Raw genomic sequence first — 21,768 nt, 5'->3', positions numbered from 1 at the left:
ATCACTGATGGTGGAAACTTTACACTAGACTTCAGGCAACGTGGATCCTGTGCCTCTCCTGTCCTCCTACAGACTCTGGGACCTCGATTTCCAAAGGAAATGCAAAATTTGCTTTCGTCAGAAAACATGACTTTGGACCACTCAGCAGCAGTCCAGCTCTTTTTGTCCTTAGCCCAGGTGAGACGCTTTTCGCGCTGTTTCTTGGTCAACAGTGGCTTGACACGAGGTATGCGGCAGTTGAAACCCATGTCTTTCAAGCGTCTCTTGGTGTTGGATCTTGAAGCACTGACTCCAGCAGCTGTCCACTCCTTGTGAATCTCCCCCACATTCTTGAATGGGTTTTTTTTCACAATCCTGACCAGGGCGCGGTGATCCCTATTGCTTGTACACTTTTTCTGACCACAGTTGTTCCTTCCCTTTGCCTCTCCATTAATGTGTTTGGACACAGAGCTCTGAGAACAGCCAGCCTCTTCAGCAATAACCTTTTGTGTCTTTCCCTCCTTGTGCAATGTGTCGATGGTCGCCTTTTGGACAGCTGTCAAATCTGAAGTCTTCCCCATGTTTGTGTAGGCTTCAGAACTGGACTGAGAGACCATTTAAAGCCCTTTGCAGGTGTTTTGAGTTAATCAGCTGATTAGTTTGTGGCACCAGGTATCTTCAAAATTTAACCCTAACACAATATTCTAATTTTGTGACACACGGAATTTTGGATTTTCATTTGTTGCCACTTCAAATCATCAAAATTAAATGAAATAAACATTTGAATGCATCAGTCTGTGTGCAATGAATGAATATAATGTACAAGTTACACCTTTTGAATGCAATTACTGAAATAAATCAAGTTTTTCTAAATATTCTAATTTACTGGCTTTTACCTGTACATACATACACATGCATGTACATGACATGTACACAATGTTGATGATAAACTTTCATATTTATTTCAATTTTATTACATACATGTATTGTACATGTGTGTGTAATTTATGATTAAGGGGTGGGAGTAAATAAGTATCACTTCTTCCTACTCCTTGTTTTCCTTTTTCACGTGTTGTCTTTTGTAACGTATTTACAGTTTTTTTTTTTTTTCGTGTTCATAACTTTATTATTGTCCAATTTATTATACATGTCCGAAATAAACTGAACTAAAAACCGAAAAATTCAATAAATGAATAAAAATGTGCTAAAACACAGGGTTGTCTGGTACATCTGAGAGGTCTAATATGAGGAGCCAAATGTAAAAACTGGTCACCGTTTCATAGTCGACACATTTTGAACATTTAGCTCACTTTCCTCACATTTAGCTCACTTTTCTTTCTTTTGAGAGAAATTCATGTAAATGTAAAAGTTAAATCTAAATGTAAAATCTAAATCTAAATGTAAAATTTAAATCTAAATGTTGAATCTAAATGTTAAAACTAAATCTAAATGTTTAATCTAAATCGATTTAAATGTAATATTTAGATTTAACATTTAGATAAACATTTAACATTTACATGTAGATTTAGATTTAACATTTACATTTATTTTTCATGTGTACACATTTTTAACAATGATATAAAACATGCTGTTTCTCAAAAGGTGATACGTGATGGCACTACTTGAGAGCGGAAAATTAACAGATAATTTTCAGGTGTGAGATGATTGAAAATGATAAAATCTATTGAAATACATCTATTCAGAGCCACTAAATCAGTGTTTTTCAACCTTTGGGTTGGGACCTCATGGGGGGTTGCCTGGAGTTTAAATGGGATGAAATTTCAGAAAAATTTAAATAGATGTTTGAATTTTTTAATTATTATTATCTCTTTAAATTAAAACAACACACAATCTTAAAACGATTATCTGGAGGATGAAAAGAGAGAGAGAAAATTCAAAAGCGAACGTCTCGATGTCCCTCCCTCAATAGCTCCACTTCCTCCCCTTGCCTCTGTCTATCTACCAGAAGCCACGCCTCTACTTTTGTGCACACGCATCACTGAACATAACAAGGTTGCATTGATATAGGTCTATGGGTCTATGCTGCTCAGATATGATACCTGTTTGCTGTTGTGACGCGCGGCCTTGTTTCCGTGCGCAGTTTATGCACGTGCATCCACTTTGATTGACAGCTTCAAAACTACAATCAAACTTAAAGCTGTAAGCACCGTTGAACGGGCCCTCGCAACCACACGCATGTCGGAATGTGGCGCACGTGGAGGTGTGTTGCATGTCGGAGTGTGGCAAAAAATGTTGAGACGTTGCTGAGCATTTTTAAGGATTACGTATATCACAAACTTTCCTGCAATGTTCTAATCATATATGGCTATGATTTATTTTAATCAATAGAGGGCGCTATGACTATCAATGATGGTTGGGTTAAACCATAACTCATGTTTTGAATTACAAATGACAGCTGCTATAATTAATTTGCATCTACTTAGCTCTACAAACTCTTCAAAGTCTCATCAGTCTTACCTCCACAGTCACAGCTCAGAAAGGTTTGGTGAATTCGAAATGAGGAAGCAACAGAAGGTCTTACAGTTTTGATTATGTCTAAGATTCATGTCGTTGTCATAGTCAGCGCATAAGAATTCGCAACGAACAAAGCTAACATCATCTCAAATGGTATGAAATCTGGCAGTATAAACAGACTAACTTGTAGCTAGTCGACTGAATGAACTGTGCAGAGCATAATCATTGGCACTGTAATATGTGCTACATACAGTATATATAGAAAAAAGCCTGTTTTTATTTTATTATTTATTTTTATTAAAAGTATTACTCACCTATTTACAAACGTTGCTAACTGAGGACACCTGCTGGTCAATATTTACGGGGTATTTTTTTTAGGATATTAGACCCACTTTAGCCGTTTTTAAAAGCCCTTTGTGCAGTCACTCCTGTAAATTCTACGCAGCTTTCGACTTGTCCTGAAATACACACGGTACGCAGAGTTTGCGGGGGCAGGAGGCATTGCCCCCCCCCCAGTGGTCAAAAGTTTTTATTACAGTTTTCTCAATTTTCAATATAACACACAATATACAAATACTTTAAGTGCCAAAAAACACAGTGACTAGGAAATAATAAAAATGGCAATATAAAATGCCAAAGGTTCACAAAATAAAACCAAGTAAAAAAGTTTTAAAAGACCAGCAGTGTAATAATCTACTCGCTCACCTACCCCGCGACAAAATCGGCATCCACCGGCCTGTGGAGCACGTAGACAATCAGCGAATGCGGACTGCGGAGTTATGTTGTTAGAGACTTTTAATGCCATAATCTACGTTGTTGGACTTTTAAATGCTTTTAATCCATTTGGATCCTTTTATTCTCTCCTACCTGTTGTTTAACTTAGTGATTTAAAACTGACAGCAAGTCTATCCCTCCATGTTAAAGCGTATCGCCCATATTAAAGCACATGTATCAAGTGTTGTGTGATATATCATGTAGAACATAATAAATAATAACACTGCTTAATTTGAGCAACTTTACCTCTCATTCTTTAAGTTACAGTGGGTGCTGAACATTTCAAGCAGGTCCATAATACAGCTTTCAAAACTCATGTTGAACTGATGATGATGATAATAATAAAAACAGTTAGATTAGTAAATTTGTTTTCATTTCTTATTTGTGATTATTATTTTTTTGCTGCCCCCCCGGCAAGAATCTCAAACTCCGCCTATGCTGAGATACCATGACTACCTGTCAACATTGAGCTGTCCTAACTTATCCTGAGTTACCATGACTACCTGTCAACATTGAGCTGTTCTGCAAAGCTACGTTTAAGACAATTTTATGAACTAATTCATGAACGGTATCACTGCGGTCCAAACAAAGCCGACGCTGCTCACCCTTGAACCAAGCAGCAGCCATGTTGAAAGTCTCAGCTCTGTCTGTCCCTGAACCAATAAGATATTTGAGCCACAGACACACAGGCAGACAGAGATTCCTTGCTTTATAGATAGATTTTGTTGAATTTTTGTTGCGATGGTGGTGCAATAAAAAAAGTTTGAAAACCACTGCTTTAGTGCAACTAAGCTTTGTTAAGCTTGATAAAGTTGTTGGGTGAATAAAGTGTAAAATGAGTGTGGGTTGATACATTGTTTAGATTTTGAGGTCCATCAACTCCTACCTTGTGACGTCACAAACTTTCTCCACTCGCACGCCCCACTCACTCACTCTCTCTCTCTCTCTCTCCCTCACACACACACGCGCTCTCGCTCCCGTACAGCGCGTGTAGTAGAAAGTGTGGGTCGGTCGGTCGGTGTGAGCCCGCACGGAGCGAGAAAGAGAGAAACCGGAGAAAGGAGAGACATGGAGAGCTTGAACCCGCCGCCACAGGAGGACTAACCCCCAGACAACACACCGACAACCACCGCGGACCGACGGAGAGGAGCGAGCGCGGAACGAGGAAGAGGAGGAAAAGTTTTGGTGTGGAAACTGTTACAGACACGGGCTCGAAACATGGATAGGGTTTTGTCCGTGTTCCTGGGACTCCTGCTTCTCTCTGCGACCACCGCCACCGACCAGACACAGACAGGTAAGGACGAAACAGCCACGAAGTCAACGGGTTTTACTCCAACTTCAGACATTTCTGTTAATCAGCGTCAGATTCCCTGACAGGTGCGTTCAGGTGTGTAGGAAAAGGAAGTTGTGTGAATCATAACCTGTGAGTTCCTCAATATGTGACAGGCTTCTTTGTGACGTTTTGTTTCATTGCGTGTAAATCAAGTTGAAACATGTGCAACCCCGCCGGCACTTGTTCGAATCAAAAAATGTTGTAACAATCAAACTGTTGTTTTTGTTGTTGTTGCACGAACAAGCCGTGAGTAATTCAGAATGAATGCGTGGATCGTGAACTCGTCAACACGTCCGAAAAAGTTGGAAGTTGAGCCCGTGGTTCGCTTTGCAGGTGATCAGAGTTTCAAATGTATTATTGGCAAAACCATGAGATTCAAACCATGGAGGAGAAAAAAAAAAAAAAAATCAGCAATTATTGAACATTAATACATGTTGAATGGCATCGGTGTAAAAAAAAAAAAAAAGAAAAGTTGTGTTTTACACTACGATCAACGCGTTTCAGAACTTGTGAATGTGTATTAGAAAAATGCATCGCTCCGATCTTCTCTTTTTTTTGTTTAGCACCTTAAAGGAAGAACAGGTTTATTCACTCCCTTTGGTTGTAAAACGTGTCTTTATTTGTAATCCTTCCTTACGTGGGCTCTCAGGGATGCTTTCCCACCGGGATGTTGCTCTTTTTGTGCTCTCTCTCTCTCTCTTTGCGAGTCAAATGACCCTCTCTCTCCAACTTTAATTCTCCTCACACGCCATAAAACCTAATGGTAGAGAATATAGCCTTAGATTACTTTCTTACACGCTTTGCGATTTTTCCTTGATGAAAATAGTCGGAGGAGTAGTCTGTCGAGACGTTGATTTTTATTCTTAAAAAAAAAAAAAAAAAAAGAATTGTTTCTGGCGATTTTTTTGGTAATCATCTGCATATTTAAGTTGAGTTTAGGAACGAAGTTGTTCTTTTTTTTTTGACGTTTCCCCCTCAAACCTGATGCGTTGGTGCGTAGGAGCGCTCCGTACCTGCCTTTGTGCGTTTTTTCCCCTTTTTTTTCTCTCTCAATAAAACGCATGGTTGCATGAAAATGATGCACATCACCACCTGGCTGGTAAAAAATAATAAATAAATGTCAATTTTCTGCACATTTAACAGAAAAAAACTTTGACATACTTGTATCCAGGGCTGGGCGATATAGACTGAAACTCATATCTCAATATTTTTTCTCCAAATAGCAATATACAATATAAATCTCAATGTTTTTTTTTTTTTCAAGTCAAGTACAAATAAAGACAATTCTGGGTTAAATGTGATGATCCCAATGACACACAGGGCACATTTATTAACAAATGGCTGCACAATATGTGCCACTTTAGTCTTTTTCTCCTTTAGGGGACAGCACGTGTGAGTGAGTTCTGTCCTGTGGCTTGTTTAGGGGAAGGTTTGGGGTTAGGACTCACTTAGTAATCCATCAAACTGTGCTATTCTGAGAATTAGTGAAAGCAGCAACTTCTAAAACAAGTATTTTGAAAGAAAATAAGCTATTATATATATATATGCAATACTGTAGTTTTTGTATATCCCCAAAACAGAAAACTCGATAAGTTTTTGAATCTCAATATATCGCCCAGCTCTACATAGTTGGAGTGCAGTCCTTTTGGGACTGCTATGCATGTTTTATTATTGCAATTAAATAAATTCATTTATTTCATTGCATAATTGTGACCATCGCCATTTTTTAAAGTGTTTTTATTAAAAACCCCTCCCATCCTCCTTTCCTATACTCTACACCCCACTTCGACCCCTCACTACTTCTCTCCAGGCTCCATTTGGTCTTCTGGGTAACAAATGTGTGGAATTTTGTTCTTCTTCTTTGAGGCCCCAGTGGGAATTTAAATGCTCTTAATTTGCAAGTAAATACCAGGGACTGGATGCTGCTTTGCCAAGGATTAACAGTAATGTGTTATGAGTCGAAACCGAGGTGTTGGTCGTGTTGCAGGAAGAGAAGTGAACTTACAGAAGCAAAAAATAGAGAGTAAATTAAACTTAAAGGTCAGAGACGGGCGCAGTGTGAGAGCTTCATATATTTGCATGCGTTTTCGAGTCAGGCAGACACAGGATATTCAATGCACTGTACAGATTTTATCTTCTACCCTAGGTCGACCCCCTCTGACAGCAATTTAATCTGCCTGTATCAATAAAATGCCCAAGGATTTAAATAAGGCGGACAGGGTTAATAGACAGATAATATACTGTTAGTGTGTGCTGACACTGAATTAGCTGATAATTGTTAGATTTAATGAGGACAATGTGTGTTGCACTGCTGCGTCACTATCATTAACTCCATCAGCTGCAAAGACGAACCATGTGAAGGACATCAAACATCACAGTGCATTTATAAAAAAAAAGCCTGTCATGATAATTTAGTGGAAATTTGTCTAAAAGCTCCTTAAAGTTATTTCTGCTTCTCAATTAGAAAGTCAAACTGTAACTGAAGGTGTTGCTTTGACTTCAGTCCCTCCCCCTCATCATGCTGTTTAGCGCAGCTCGGTTTTGGCTAATCACTTATAAAAAGTGAACAAACCACTCATCCCAAAGTCAGTCAGTGAGTGAGTTTGTGATAATTCAACAATTTTCTAAATCCGTCTCCTCTCTGATCAAATTGTGACACACAGTTCAGACGTCTTTAATCTTAATTAAATGAAATAATTGTTTCCATCAGTGTCTCCAGACAAATCAGAAGTCTGCCGTAGTACATCATCTAAGCATGCTGACTTATCATTGTGAATTATTAAACTATTTTGAACACTATAGCCTTTTTTGGGCTTCATTTACAAAAAAATTGAAAAATTGTGTTTATTTTAAATGATTAAAGCAATGAATGATGACAGAAAGCAAGGGGAAAAAAAAAGCAAGAAACCGTTGGTTTTTAGCCGTGAGCGTCTTAAATCACTCCAGGGACTGTGAAAACAGCAGGGGTGTGTGTGTGTGTGCGTGCGTGTGTTTCCCTGTCGCAGTGGTACAAAGAAGAGCATCTGAAATGGTTTGCATCTCATTTAGATTCCTGCTCATTCTACTCGTGCCATGATGTAAAATGGTCCCAAATCAAAGATGCTTTCATTTACTTTCTTAGTTAAAAACAAAGTGTCAGCCTGCAGGCCTGACGTCTCTTTGATTGCTCTTTTTTTTTAAATTTATTTATATATTTTTTTTTATTTGTTCATAGTTAAAGGAAGAAAGCACATGTTGTTCACACGGGCTTGTTTTTGTAATGAAGTTGATGGTAAATGTAATAGTTTATTGAAATATGTCGTTGGTTAACCCCGCTTTAGACTCTGATCTTGTATTTGAATCAAATTGAGTGTTTGTGCTTTAAATGGACCAGCGACACTCAGCGGCTGTGCAACCAAGCTTCCTGTCAGCATAGAGTCCCATTCAAAGGAGAGTAAAAAAGGTAGGGCTGTGAAATTAATCCAAATTTGATTACGATTTTGATTATTATACCCAACGATTACGAAGATACCTCAATCAAGAAAAAAGATTATTCAATTTTGATTATTATTTTATTTTATTTTATTACACATGTTTTATTTGCTAAATAAAACAAACATCGACAATTTCGGACATCTACAAAGATTAAAGCTTGGCAAACACCGATTATTAATATTAACTTTCTCCTAAGCCCCGCCCCTCTCAAAGCTATAGCTAAAGCTAGCCTGCAGGCCAACAGGATGAAAGTTGTTGCTGTCAAATTCTCTTCTATTGGAACACTTGTTTTGTGCAAAAGTGAACATACTTGATTTTAGTGTTTGAATGATTTTATTCATGTTTAAACAATATATTTTACAAAAAATAAATAACTTTTTGGTTGAAAAAATAATTGTGATTTCAATTATGACTAGAACAATCGTGATTATTTTTTTTCTATAATCGAGCAGCCCTAAAATAACGTTCCCATGATGCAACTGTGTGACATATTGCCTTTTTGGAAATGCATCTCATTGATTTCTATATTTTATAGATGCATATGGTTACTTTTTATACTTTTTAAATAATGTTTTTGATATTGGTACTTAAATTATAGTTAGTTACCATTTATTTGTTTTCGAAGTTTAAAAAAATGAAAGCAATTGTATTTCATAGCATTTTGTACTTGTCAGGGTGAAATTTTTAATTATTAATATTGCAATGTCGTATTGTTTTAATATCAGGATTTACTGTGACATGCAAATTGTGAATCATGAATCGTATCGTCAGATTCATGGCAATGCACAACCCTACTGACTAACTAGCAGTTATGGGATTCTACAGTCAGCTCTAGATTATGACAGCGACAATCGCTTTCATGGTTGTTTTGTTGATACTAATCAATGTCATCTGGATGTTTATGGTGTCTTCTCATCACAGCTCAATTAAATGGCACCAAATGTATCAGCAACAGCTTTCATTTTTAGTTCTTTTGGAAATGGCTGCAAAAGGCAGAAGATTTACAAAAATGTCTGCATTTGGGAAAAAATACAAATTGAACTGCAAAAAAGCTTCTCATTTTCCAAAAGGTGGGATTTTTTTTAAACCATGGTTTTATTGACATCTTCTCAACCAATTACTGCCTCTCAGGTAAACAGTTGAATTGCACTCGTAAGAGTTCAAGTTGATATCTCCAATAATTGTTTTATTAGATTTAATCATAATTTAGGCCTCATCGATCAATGAATCAAACATAATTTGCTCCAAAAAGAAAGGAAAATGTTTATAATTTTCACCGTAAACAGTCCCTTTGTTGACATTTTCGCGCATTGCATTATGGGACAAAAATACGATCAAGCCAATCACTGTCCTCCATGTCTGTTAAAAAAGAAATAATGTTCAGTACAAAGTAAAAACACTTCTATCAATTCAGGAGCTTTAAAAAGATCATCGAGTTACTTGATTAACTTAATTAATTTAACTGATAACGTTCCTCTAGGCAAATTATTAGCCTCAAGGTTTCAATCAAACCGGACTCATCATTTTTATTACAATGAAATTTGCTATTAGAATATGAATCCAAATAAAGAGATTCAAGCAGTCCAAAGTGATTTTCTAAGTGAATAAATTAGTGTTTTTTTTCTACAAATGTAGTGCTTTTAATCAATTTAGAAAACATCCCAACATGCAGACTTCCAAAAAGTCTCATTCCTTGATCAAATTACTGTTGGCAAGTTTGTTTTAATATCAGTTTGAAAGGGAATCCGTCTCATGTGTTTGTGAGCGTGTTTAATATGAGCGTTGGCCTCACACACTGAGTGCATTGACACTTCTCATGTAAGATGGCGTTAGACTTTAGTAATGAATACATTTTTCTCATCCCATCTGTGCCGCACTCAGAGTGAAACGAGAGTGTCTGCTTCAACCATATGACCTGAAACATTGTAGCTGTCTAAATCTAGACTAGAATACTACTACAGCTTCTTTTCTTCTTTTTAGTTTTATTTTAGATGATCACAAATTTACATTGTTTGAATGTGAAACTCCTTCACAGAGTCTACTGAGTTTATGATGTTTCGTTCAAGTGGAAAAAGCTTTGAAATTACATTAATGACAAAATATTGGATGTTTTCAGTTCAGGGTTCTCGCCAGTGCTGTTGATTGTAGGGCCCCCGACATAATGTTGCTTCCCTACGTTCAGTTTTCAGTAGGGCTGAACCATTTTGGAAAATAATCTAATAGCAATTTTTTTCCCTCAATATTGTGATTGCGATTTAATATGCGATTATTTTTTCTATGGCCTCTTGTCACGTATTTTTCAATGAACACAAGCAATAAATCAATCTGTTTCATAATAAACAACTTCAGATTTATTTAAACTTTGAATAAATATAAAATATAAACTTTAAAGCACAGATTACAACAATAAAGCAAACAAATCTGTGGCTTTACCTCTTCAATATATCTAACTAACTTCATGTTTCATGAAACATGTAAACATGTGCACTGCACTTCTTAAACACTCTCTCAACTTAACAGGAGAGGACAAGAAAAAATAATACAAAATTGCAGCCTTTGCGATTAGAAAATTGCATTTTATGATGTCGCAAATGCTATTAATTGTTCAGCCTTAGTTTTCAGCAACATAGGGGGATTTTCTGATGTTTTTTTCCTTTTTTAATCGGTACCGTCGTAATGATTGTTGCACAAAAGGGATTTCCACACGGGTTGTTTTAATTCTCTTTTTAATCTGCAGGACCTATACCAAACATGAGTAACTCTCGAACTACATTCATCATCACCTTCACCAATTCAATAAATCACTTTTGACTTTAAAGTAAGGCTGGAACAAAGATTAAAAAAACAACAATAAAACCCAACTTTAGCTTTTCTTCACTAAATTTGGCCCTCTGAGAGTTATAAATGTCAAAATTTTTTGCGCCAGTGTCGCTCGCTCGCACACCACGTAATGCTGTGAAAAATTCCTAGTGAAAACCTTGGGGTTACAAAGAGTCGGTAAAATTTCGGTAAATTTTCATGTGAACTTACACAGAAATTTTCTTAACATTCTAAAATATAGACTTTTCACAAAGATTATTCATTGGAACTAACTGAATTGGAAGTAACTTTAAAATAACTGATGCTGATGTTTTAGTTAATGCTGAAGTTTCTTTTTAATTCCCATAGAAATTTCCTAATTTTGCAACGCTAATTGAGATGTTGTGGTTTTAATTATATTATTTTGAATGGATGCTAATGTTTATGTTTGGATATGATATAGTTAAAATTACTCCCAATTTTCAGGTAATTTCAATAAATAATTGCCATTAAAACCTAATATTTTTGAATATTCTGAAAATTCTCATTCTTAAGTTCCCGTGGAAGTTTACTGGAAATTTTTTGCTACTTTAAGGCCCGAGTTTTGATCAAGGTTAAACTTCAGAGCCCTATCTGGGATGGATGTAAACACACAAGCATTAACTAAGGCAGTAAAGTGAAAAATTGCCATTAAAAATGATAAGAAGGAGCTCATCTGAAATAAATCCCAACTCCCTGAAACATCTCATCCTTGATGAACGATGGCACACGTCCTGCATCATCCATCTCTGCTCTGCCCTGCCCTGTTTGGCTCTGGTCACAGCTGTTAATGTGGGCGGGGGGGCCAAGTCGTTGCTGCTACTTCTATTTGAAACTCACATTCACACACACACACACACACACACACACACACACACACACACACACACACCCTTATACACATGACTGGCTAATGACAGATTAAGTAATCAACACTTACAGCTGATTAATTGCGTTACAGTGTGAGCACACACACACACACACACATGGATGCGTACACACTTGTACCCGCACTTTCACACTGGCAGATGTGAGCATGCTCAGTACCAGTTGTGCGGTAATGTGTGCCATTATTGATGGACACAGTAGAGATGGGACTGCTGAGTTTTGCAGCAGGTGAAGGTGGTTCTGGGAAAACGATTGGTTATGGCTTTTAAGGAGTTAAAGTTAAGGGGGAAGTGGGAAGTTGAGGTCAAACATGTGCTGGTAAAAGGTTAAAGGTTAGCTTTGGGATTTTGTGAAGCGAGCAGAATATCCACAGTACTTCAAATATACCATAAACAATATTGACGAGGGTCAAATAGGTCCTGTCCAGGGGCGTCCAAACTTGGCCACAAACCCTGCTCCAGCACAACTGTCTGATGAAGGCGGTTATCGTTGAGTAAAAGAGACAACAAATGTTCAATAATCAGCAAGGAAAATGGCAGTGGATGCTGCTTTTGAACAGTTAAAATGCTCACAACCATTTCAAGTGTAAATGCTGAATCTTTACAAATGTATTTTTTGTATTTTTCAACGTCTGTGTGTTTTTAAATCTAACTCTGTCCTCTGCTTTGCTTCTATTGGACGCAGCTCACATGGGGCGCGCTGAGAAGGGTGAGTTGCAATCAATCAGCTAGAGCCGAGCCTCATTCTCCATCACCCTCATTGTCATTTTCATCTTTAGTGTTTTTGTTTTTTAGCATTTTTCATCCATGCTTGTCCCAGCTTTGAATTTATTAACTCCATCCCATCCTCCATTTCCACTCATCTTGATACTCCAGTGCAACTTTTAAACGTAATATGCATTCAGGCTCACTATGAACGGGGTTGGTAAAATTTAAACTGATGTGACTCTTTGTTAAGCATTAAATTAACTTGCAAAAGACGTTGATTGGTTTTCTGAATCCACTTTGAACCCAGTATCGGTTTGTTGTTGCTTGCTGTGGCATTTAGTTAATCTATTTGCCATTCGTCTGCCTTGGTCTGTCTCTGTAATCAGGCAGCTGTCAAGGGTTTAAAGTTTCCAGGTGTTGTTTGGTTAAGCCTGGTCTTTAATAATGAAGCACTGGATAACTTTGTTCTGTAGTTAGCCGTACACTCTTCTTCTTCCTCTGTCTTATTTCCCATCTGTCTCTCCCTTCCTCGCAGTCAGTAGACGATGCCTAACAAGGGTGTGTATGTGTGTGTGGTTGGAAGTGTGTGTGTGTAAGCCACAGCTGACTCTTCATACTGCAGAGTCTGATTGCTTTCTAGCAAAAGTATATTCTAGCCATAGGAAATCAAAGCACAGGCATAACACAAGATTGTGTTATTGCTCTGAACACTAGTTGTTTAACACAGATAATATGGATAAGTGGCCTTAGAAAAACTCTGCAGCGCTGAGAAAGTCAGTTGACATTTGATAAGACTCTTTAGAATCAGTTTTGGCAGGCTCTACCTAATGCGCTGCTCCTCTGCCTAATTCAGTCACTTTGTAGCAACTTTGAGTTCCCAGACGATGTTCTGAGTAATAAAGAAGTAATGCTTTAAGCAGTTACATCAGAATCACTCACACCACCAGTGTTTTACTCAGCTAAATGTAAAGAAAACAAATTTGATAGAACATTCTGGTGTCCATATGGTGTCTATGTGAAAAAGATGTTAAAATTAAAAAAAAATTGATTTGGCGGTATATCGCGATACTACGTTACGTGATTCTCGGATCGATTCTAAATGCATCCATATCAATTTTTTTTTTTAAATATGTATTCGAAAAAAAGCAATGATATATTAATTTTTTTTTACCTTTATTTAACCAGGAAAGTCTTTTCCACAGCAGGAGACATTGTAAGTCCACTGAAACCTGGGCATGTTGACCAGCTTGTGTTTTTTTCAATAAAATCTAAAAAGAAAGTACGAACTTTCTGAATTTATTTGTTGTTCTAGGCATATACCTCAGTTAAGTTGCACCAAAGTCATGTTGCGCTCAAGTCAAAGTTGGTTTAAAAGCCACAGGCAGATTGTATGTTATTTTTTTATTTTAAGTTGTTGGCACATGACATGTTAAAGACAATGTTTTGAGTGTAAAATATGTCAATGAAATATATTTCATACATAATGTTCTCATGAAGGTGTACAGATTTACGAATTAGTTGTTTCTTAAGTCATATATATATAAAAAAAATTGCAATAATCACCTTATACTTTAATATCGTGCTGTATCGTATCGTATCAGAATACGAATTGCATCGCCAGATGCCAGGCAATACACACCCCTAAAAGGTATAGTGATCATTAGAAATTAAATTAACTACCAGTAAAATAGTCTATTTATTTACATTTTATTTACATGTTGGCTTATCACGTAAAGTAAATGTATTATTGGCTATTGATGAGAGGGTAACCTACAGCTGACAGGGATTTTTTTCAATGATACATAACAAATACATTGCTTAAAGTTAAAAACAAATCTATTATAAAACTTCTCTTTATAAGAAATTAAAAGGGTGGTCACATTACAATCTATGAATACAGAACTGGAAAAATAATGCATTTATATATATATTTGTCTTCTATTTTATTCATACATTAGCATTTGCATAAACGAGTAACAAAATATTAATAACAGTAACCAGTTTTGATTGAAAATGTAATTTCCCAAACATTCTTGAAAATGTTCATGCACACGAGAATGGACAGTTACCTTTGACCAACTTCCTTCTTTTTGGAGGCTTTTCCCTTCATGTTTGAGATGTGCTGGCCCTGTCCCAAACTGTCTGAATGCGGTGCGTTTATGGGTCCATGGGTTAAGTTTAACTCTGTCAAACACTCCAGCTGCCAAATGCCAATGATGTATTTTTACAAAGAAATGATTGAGGCACAAAGTTGGTATTTTTTAAAGATGTGTTAAAACGACAAAGTTTTTCCAAGAAGCCTCTTGGCTATGGCACAGTGTTTTCAAGTCTAAGCAAGTCTGTCTGCCTTCACTAATTCTTTGAGATATTCTTATCATTTAAAGTAGACTATTTACTAGCGCGTTTCCTCTAGTGGCATTATAGCTATAGTTGTTTTATTGGCGTTTGTGCAATACTTACTATTTTATAGCTTAACTTAGAGAATATATTTAAGATTGATGTTACAACATGTTGTGTTATTGTAGATCTTTTTTAATTTTCTTCAGGCACTACTTCGTATGTTGAGTGAACCTGACGTTCATCTCCATGTAGGCATGTACAAATATAACACGCCGGGCCTGTATGTGGGTTTGATAGCCACAGGGCTGCTTCATGTGCAGCAATGGACACTGGCTGAAATGGTTTCCATTAGTCCAGTTAAGAAGACATCTGTCATGAAGCCTCAACACATGCTAACATACAAAGACCCACACCCACACACACAAAAGTAGCCAAAAGCAATCCATGTGCACTTTGACAGAGAAAGGCTTGTTCTCCATGTTCTGTCTTTGGATGAAATCCCAGTGGACTTCAGTTTTTCTCTGCACATATTCTCGTATAAACTTCCAGATTTAAAACAGATACTGTTTTCTCGTCCTTACGCTTCTTTCCTAATAATTGTCCTCTACTCTTTAAGCTGATCACAAGTGGTGAAAGCTTTCAAGATGTATAAACTGACTGCTCTGTGTGAATCAACGGCTTACAGATAGATGACCGTTCCATTAAGATTATCAGATGAATCCCAGAGCGTAGATTTTCACCCTAGCACATTGCTAGTCCAACGCCTGTGCAAGCAGAGATTTAAATCTCAGTGCAGATATTCTAAACCTTCAAATTATGCTACTGTGTGCTGTACACTTGCTGTCCACCACATCAATATGTCACTACTTCTTTCTGTATACCTGCCAGCGCTGGTATGTCCCACTATGCTGACTTCAGGCACATGGTCAGCCTGACAGCAATCGCACATACGCACCTACCATCAATCACTCGTAGACGTAGACTGTGCGCGAGACTGGAGACGGGCATTTAAATGTTTAACATCTGTCTGTCTGTCAGATTTCAGGACTGCCAGTCTCAGCTTAGATTTCTCTAGCCCTTTCTGTTGCTTGGTCGTAAGATGAATCGCTTCTCTCCACCAAGAAGTCTACCAAAATTGAAATCCACATTGTTAAAGTCCTGTTTGCAACCGGAGAAACAAGAAAGAAACTTTGTCATTTTTGCAGGAAGATTAAGATTTAACCAAAGTCAGAGGAAACGCAATAATCATATCTAAAGAAGACCTTCCAAAGTCAGTCTTCGACCTGGTTTGGTGTTTTCAATTTCATCCCTCCGAGAGAACATGGCTTAGAGATAAAGCACGGCTGTTTAATCCTCAGTTAACCTCTCAAACGCATGCTTATACAATTCAAGAGGACTGCAAGATAAAGCACTAGAACCAATGGAGTCATACTTAGATATGAGTTTGCCCAAAGCATACAAAGCATCCAAACACAACCATAATAATGTCCCTTACATGAAGGTGAACTTAAGAAACATGAAAAGGTTTTCAAAATAAAAGCTTTCTTGTGCTCTATTTTTGGTGAAATCCCCAACTGAGGTCACACCTATTGAACAGAAGAGTCCAAGACCACTTGCTGTTATTCTGTCACCTATACAACAATAGATTTATATCTCTGCATTACCATAGCTAAACAATAGCTTTTCCATGGGAACATTAAAGTGCCCCCAGGCACTTGTGTTTATGAGCTTCTTGAAGGAATTGTGGGAATCAGAAAGCTGAATTTGTTTAAATGATACCAAAATTGTCTGCCGTGGAAGTGATAAGGACAAGAGGCTCCTTACACAGCTGTGGAACAACCTGTGAACTCAGAACAAGGCCAAAATAGGACATATGAGGTTTTCTTTGGAAGGAATTCCTGAGAAACATTGTGAAAGTGTGTGCAAGGTGGTGCTTAATACACACTCACACACGCCCTTATGATGATAATTTTAAACAGACTCCACCGTGTCTGCTGGAATCGAGCAAAATCCGTCAGTTTAGTCAAACAAACCCTCTCCTCCTCCTTTCCCCTGTCGCTTCTCCCCAAACATTTCCAAGTAAGCCTCCCACCCCTAACGCTTAGTTTACTCTCCCCCTCCCCAGTCTTGGAATTTATGGCCTACTAGCCCAAACAGAGTAACACAGCATTTATCATACCCATCCCCCCTTACCTCTAATGCCCTTTTTCCCCCGTCTTTTCTTTCCCTACTTCTCCAATTCCTGCCCCCTCCCACAACCAGGGTGGGATCTTCTAATCCAGACTGAAGGCTGTTGTTTTACTGGAATGAAGTGTGTTAATTTCTTTTACAAGAGTGTAATTTATTTCAAGGTGGAGCTTGGACTTTTCACACAGATCAGAGGCTGGTAACACAAAAATTCTAGAGGGGGTTTTCATTTCTTCTGTTTTAGTGTAAATACATTTAGTTTTTTACCTTTAGCCTCCATAAATGTAAGATTAGTTTTTTTACACTGCTGCCAAGCTTTTTACTGGAAGTTAAACATTAAATTGAACTGTAATCTAGTTTGGAAAAAGCCTGGTCATGATTATCCTTCATTGCACACACTTACTGAAACGGGATCTTTAAACTTGTAGTTTGGTAACTAGTTGGTGGTCAGAGGCTGTTAAGCTTTCTCTTATTGAGTGTTTTCTTCCTAGAGCCAATACATTTTTGATTAAAAACCTGCTTACTTTAGTTTAACTGTTTTCAACACTTTTCTTCAAAAAGTAATAATTCTACTAAACACTGCACACAAATCAGCTTAATCAAAAACAGGCATATGGAGGCATATGCACTGGAGTGTGTCTGTGAAGGTTCTCAGTCATCCACGTCATGGTGATTCTAGTTGAGGCTACAGGACTTTGAGTTTTGCTTGGAGGTGTTTAACCTGTCATCCAAAGAAGCCTCAATAATAAGAGGTGAAACGTATTCAAGCAGAATTCCAAGTTCAGTTGCCTCAACTAAGCTACCAGAACAAACTTGCAGTGGAGCATTTGTCACCCTTTTTTTTCAACCCCTGGGCCGATGTCCACAATAGATAGTCAGCTCTTTTTCTACACAGTCAAGCAAAGAGCCAGTGGCTTGTTTACGAAAAGTTCAACTGCACATTTGGCACTCTGCAGTGGATGGTTTGGGGCTTGGTCAACAAGACCACACTATCCGAGACCAAGAGTTGCCCAAAACCAGAACGCGCCAAGACCAAGACTTTTGGGTGTCGAGAGTGACCGATTCAAGAACAAGATCATAAAAAATCTATTTTAAAATCCATGACGAGGTTGAACATTTAAAGAGCATTATCTCTATAAATTCAGTTTTCTTTTAAATACATTTGACAGACAAAAATAAAGCATCTGCAAAGCGCCAAAAGCAAAAAACTCAAATCTTGACAAATTCATTCAACTAAATTCTTGCAAAAAAAGCTGCCAACAACTCCTGGATTATTTAAGATATCTAAAAAATAAAGTGTGTATTTGTGAGGTGATTGAGGTCTAAAGCAAGTGTTCAGATGAATTCCTGACTAGAACTAAGATGGACTGGTGATGTTCCAGTTTTTGCAGGTATCACAGAAGTTGACACCTGCAAAAACAGAGGTGACACTTAAGGCACTGGAACTTATTTCCTAGGAGGCAGAACAATCAGAGCTAATTCAAGGTGTTTGAAGTCAAATTAAAACATTAATTAATCAGGACCAGTTCTAAGTTCTTCTCCTTAATATCACTTTAATAAAGTTGAAGAATAGCAGATCAGTGTTGGTCTTGTGGGAATCCCCGAGCGCAGTCAATTCAGACCAAAGACCAAAACCTTCAAAATGTGGTCTTGAGACAAAGAACGGTCTCCAGTACTACAGCACAAGTAGATACCCTTCAATAAATGTAATCCAACCACCGTGAAAGCTAGATCAAGGTTCTTCAGTGCACATACATTTATTGATTTGTGAAACGTTTCTATTAAAATGTCTAATCAGCTCACTGAGATTGGTAGAGTGCTAGGGTTTGATTACTTAAATTCGATCAAAACTACTTTCATCACTACTTTAGCCAATATTCGTCCTCATGAAAACAGCAGATTTGGAGTCTTGTATGTGAAAAAAACTGTCGTCAATGTCAGAGGAATAGTTACTACACCAAAACTCTGAAAGTATCATTGTTTATCTGATTAACCAAAGGACACATTCCTCTCTGTGTTACCTCTGCTTTCTTTTTCCCATCACTCCTCAAGGTTTCTCTTGTCTCCCTATTGCCCTCTTTCTGGAATGCTTTTGTTTGTGTTTTCTCTCCACAATGTTTTCAATTTACCCAGACACACACACACACACACACACACACACACACACACACACACACACACACACACACACACACACACACACACACACACACACACACACACACACACACACACACAGTGTGCACAGTCCACTTATGCACACTTACTAAATTTTATGCTTTGTTGAAGAAATTGTCTTTGTGTTAAGTGGTGAGGTTAACTATCTCCATGTCTAAGCAAGACCAAAGGTAAAAAAAAAGTGTCTGTGTGTGAAACCCCTCTCTCTCTCTCTCTTGCTCTCTCTCTCTCTCTCTCTCTCTCTCTCTCTCTCTCTCTCTCTCTCTCTCTCTCTCTCTCTCTGTGTGTGTGTGCTGAGCATGTGAGCCAAGCGAAACTGTCTTGTCGAGGTAACGGTAAGCAGATACAGCTCTGCCTCCCCATGACACAACCTGTCTCTCACATTCAGTCTCACAGTTGCAGACACACACACACACACACACACACACACACACACACACACACACACACATGCAATACTACGGGAACACACAGTGTCACTCTGTCTTCCAGGCTTAGTTTCTCACTGCAAAGCAATCTATGTGAAGTTAAGTACAGGTTGGAAGGAAAACTGCAGCTGTCTGCAAGTGTTTGCTGATGTTTTATAGTATGAATGAACTATGAACTGTATCCTGTAGCTATAAGCAGCTCCCCGATTTGGGCTTTATTTTGAAAATTCTGCATGCTATATTCAACCAAAGGGAGCAACTTAGGGTTCAGTGTCTTGCCCAAGGACACTTGGGCACATAGGCCACGGTTACATGATGTTTTTTTAATTCGGAATGAGTTATTCTGAATGAAAGTGTTCTGCTTCGTGTTCCGAATTAGGTTTACATGAAAAACTGGTTTATTCAGTTTTCTGTCATCACGGCAATTCCCCCATGTGCAGAATGACCAGAATTAACTTAAAGCGGAATTAAGTGTTTACAAGAAAGAGGAATTATTTAATTCAGAATTAAAATTGGAATAAACCTCCTACCTAATTCAGGTTTAAGTTGTTTTTGACTGGTACTTTGTCCTCTTGACATTTCAGTCAAAGTATTTGGCATATTTTGCTTTAAAATTGTAAGAGTGGATGGCGTCTATAGGTTGAAACCTGGTTATTACAATTTTATTTTAATATACTATTAGCTGAGAATGACGTTTTTTGATGTTTCAGTGTCTTTTTATATCTAGAACCACCACTGTTGGCCCCGCCTCTCCTATAAAAACTAGTACTTCTTTAATCTGAGACATGTAGGTTGTATTCAGAGAATTGCGAATAGAGAGCTAAAGTGAGGTAGTTGGTATAGCAGAGATTGTTCTTTGGAGATTTTATAGTATTGACTGGGTGTGTTTTACCTGCTCCAGGAGCCCCGCCCATAATGAAGGTATTTTTTTAATTTGACACACTTCAGTCAAAACCTCTGGGTTAACTCTAACTTCATGTTTGATTATTGCAGTAATGTTTTAACGACACATTTCTTTGCTTTGATTGCAGAACAGAAATGATTAAATTCAACCTTATACTGACTTTTTGTCATTGCTAAAATCTACCAATATAGCCATTGTAATGTTGTTCTCAAGCCACACATATTTCATTGCAAACTACTGCATTGTTGTCTGAAGCTCTTTAACATCACTTATCCCCAAATTTATCATATATCACATCTTTTTTCAGAGTTCATCGGTAGTTGATGCCAAACAAGACAAATATTAAAAAAAAAAAAAAAAAAAGGTCAAATAAGCACAGGCAAAAAGTTAAAATGCCTAGAAATCAGCAATAACAACACCATATTGTAAATCCATGTGACATTCTAAACAATCATTTCATGTAGGTGCCTTGTAATTACACAGAAGGAACTTCTTTGTTCATGTTACAACCTAAACACAGAGAGGCGGCTTTGGAGGATTGTGACAATGCAAATGTACAGCTGTGTCACAGTGAATCCGCACGTCTTACTAAGCTCAAACCATGAGTTCACAACCTGACTGCCTCTAATTCTGTGGTCTGTTCTTTATCACACCTCCCCCTATGGAGTTACACACTCACACACACACACGCATGCACACACACACACACACACACACACACACACACACACACACACGCACACACACACACACCACACACACACACACACACACACACACACACACACACACACACACACACACACACACACACACACACACACGTAGACACACTCTCCAGAGACCCGCATACCTCTGGATGGAGTGAATAAGCGAGTCAACCACATGTGGTTTCGGTTAGCCACACTTTCTCCTCACACCGGCCTCAATTTAACCGCTCCTACTTTACCATGGTCAAGTACTTGCGTAGATCTACCACTCAGTGTGTGCCACTGCGTGTTGGCTTGTAAATCTGCCCCTGTGTGTGCGTGCTTCTGTGTAGTGTGTGTGTGGGTGTGTCACAGCCTGGGGCAGAATTGAGTGGAACATTGAATCAAGGTTAGTGGTCCAGAGAGAGCAGAGACCTAGAGGAAGAAGTGCTTAAAGAGAGAAGAGGGGGAGTGACTTCAATTTTCAGAGACTCACTTCCTACTGTGTACATGAAATAAAGCTGTGAAATTTGGATAGTTATGTTATACACTGCAGAGATGGCAAGTAAATATG

At 37.9% G+C, this 21,768-nt stretch overlaps 1 protein-coding gene across 22 annotated transcripts in view; it reads left to right on the top strand.

Moving 5' to 3' along the window:
• Positions 1-4,161: 4,161 nt before the first annotated feature.
• The window catches only part of ptprk (protein tyrosine phosphatase receptor type K), a 160,044-nt gene continuing 142,437 nt past the window's right edge, over positions 4,162-21,768 (top strand). For 21 of the 22 annotated variants that reach the window (XM_028440429.1, XM_028440428.1, XM_028440425.1 and 18 more), the window contains exons 1-2: positions 4,162-4,522; positions 12,446-12,469. In XM_028440429.1, the coding sequence (XP_028296230.1) occupies positions 4,447-4,522; positions 12,446-12,469 (100 nt within the window). In that variant the 5' untranslated portion in view covers positions 4,162-4,446. The remainder of the gene's footprint in view (positions 4,523-12,445; positions 12,470-21,768) is intronic. The other variant, XM_028440413.1, reaches the window with a different exon arrangement.

Source organism: Gouania willdenowi, chromosome 24 (genome assembly GCF_900634775.1).
Source record: "Gouania willdenowi chromosome 24, fGouWil2.1, whole genome shotgun sequence".
NCBI classification, from domain to species: domain Eukaryota; kingdom Metazoa; phylum Chordata; class Actinopteri; order Blenniiformes; family Gobiesocidae; genus Gouania; species Gouania willdenowi.
This window is presented reverse-complemented; position numbering and strand designations above follow the sequence as displayed.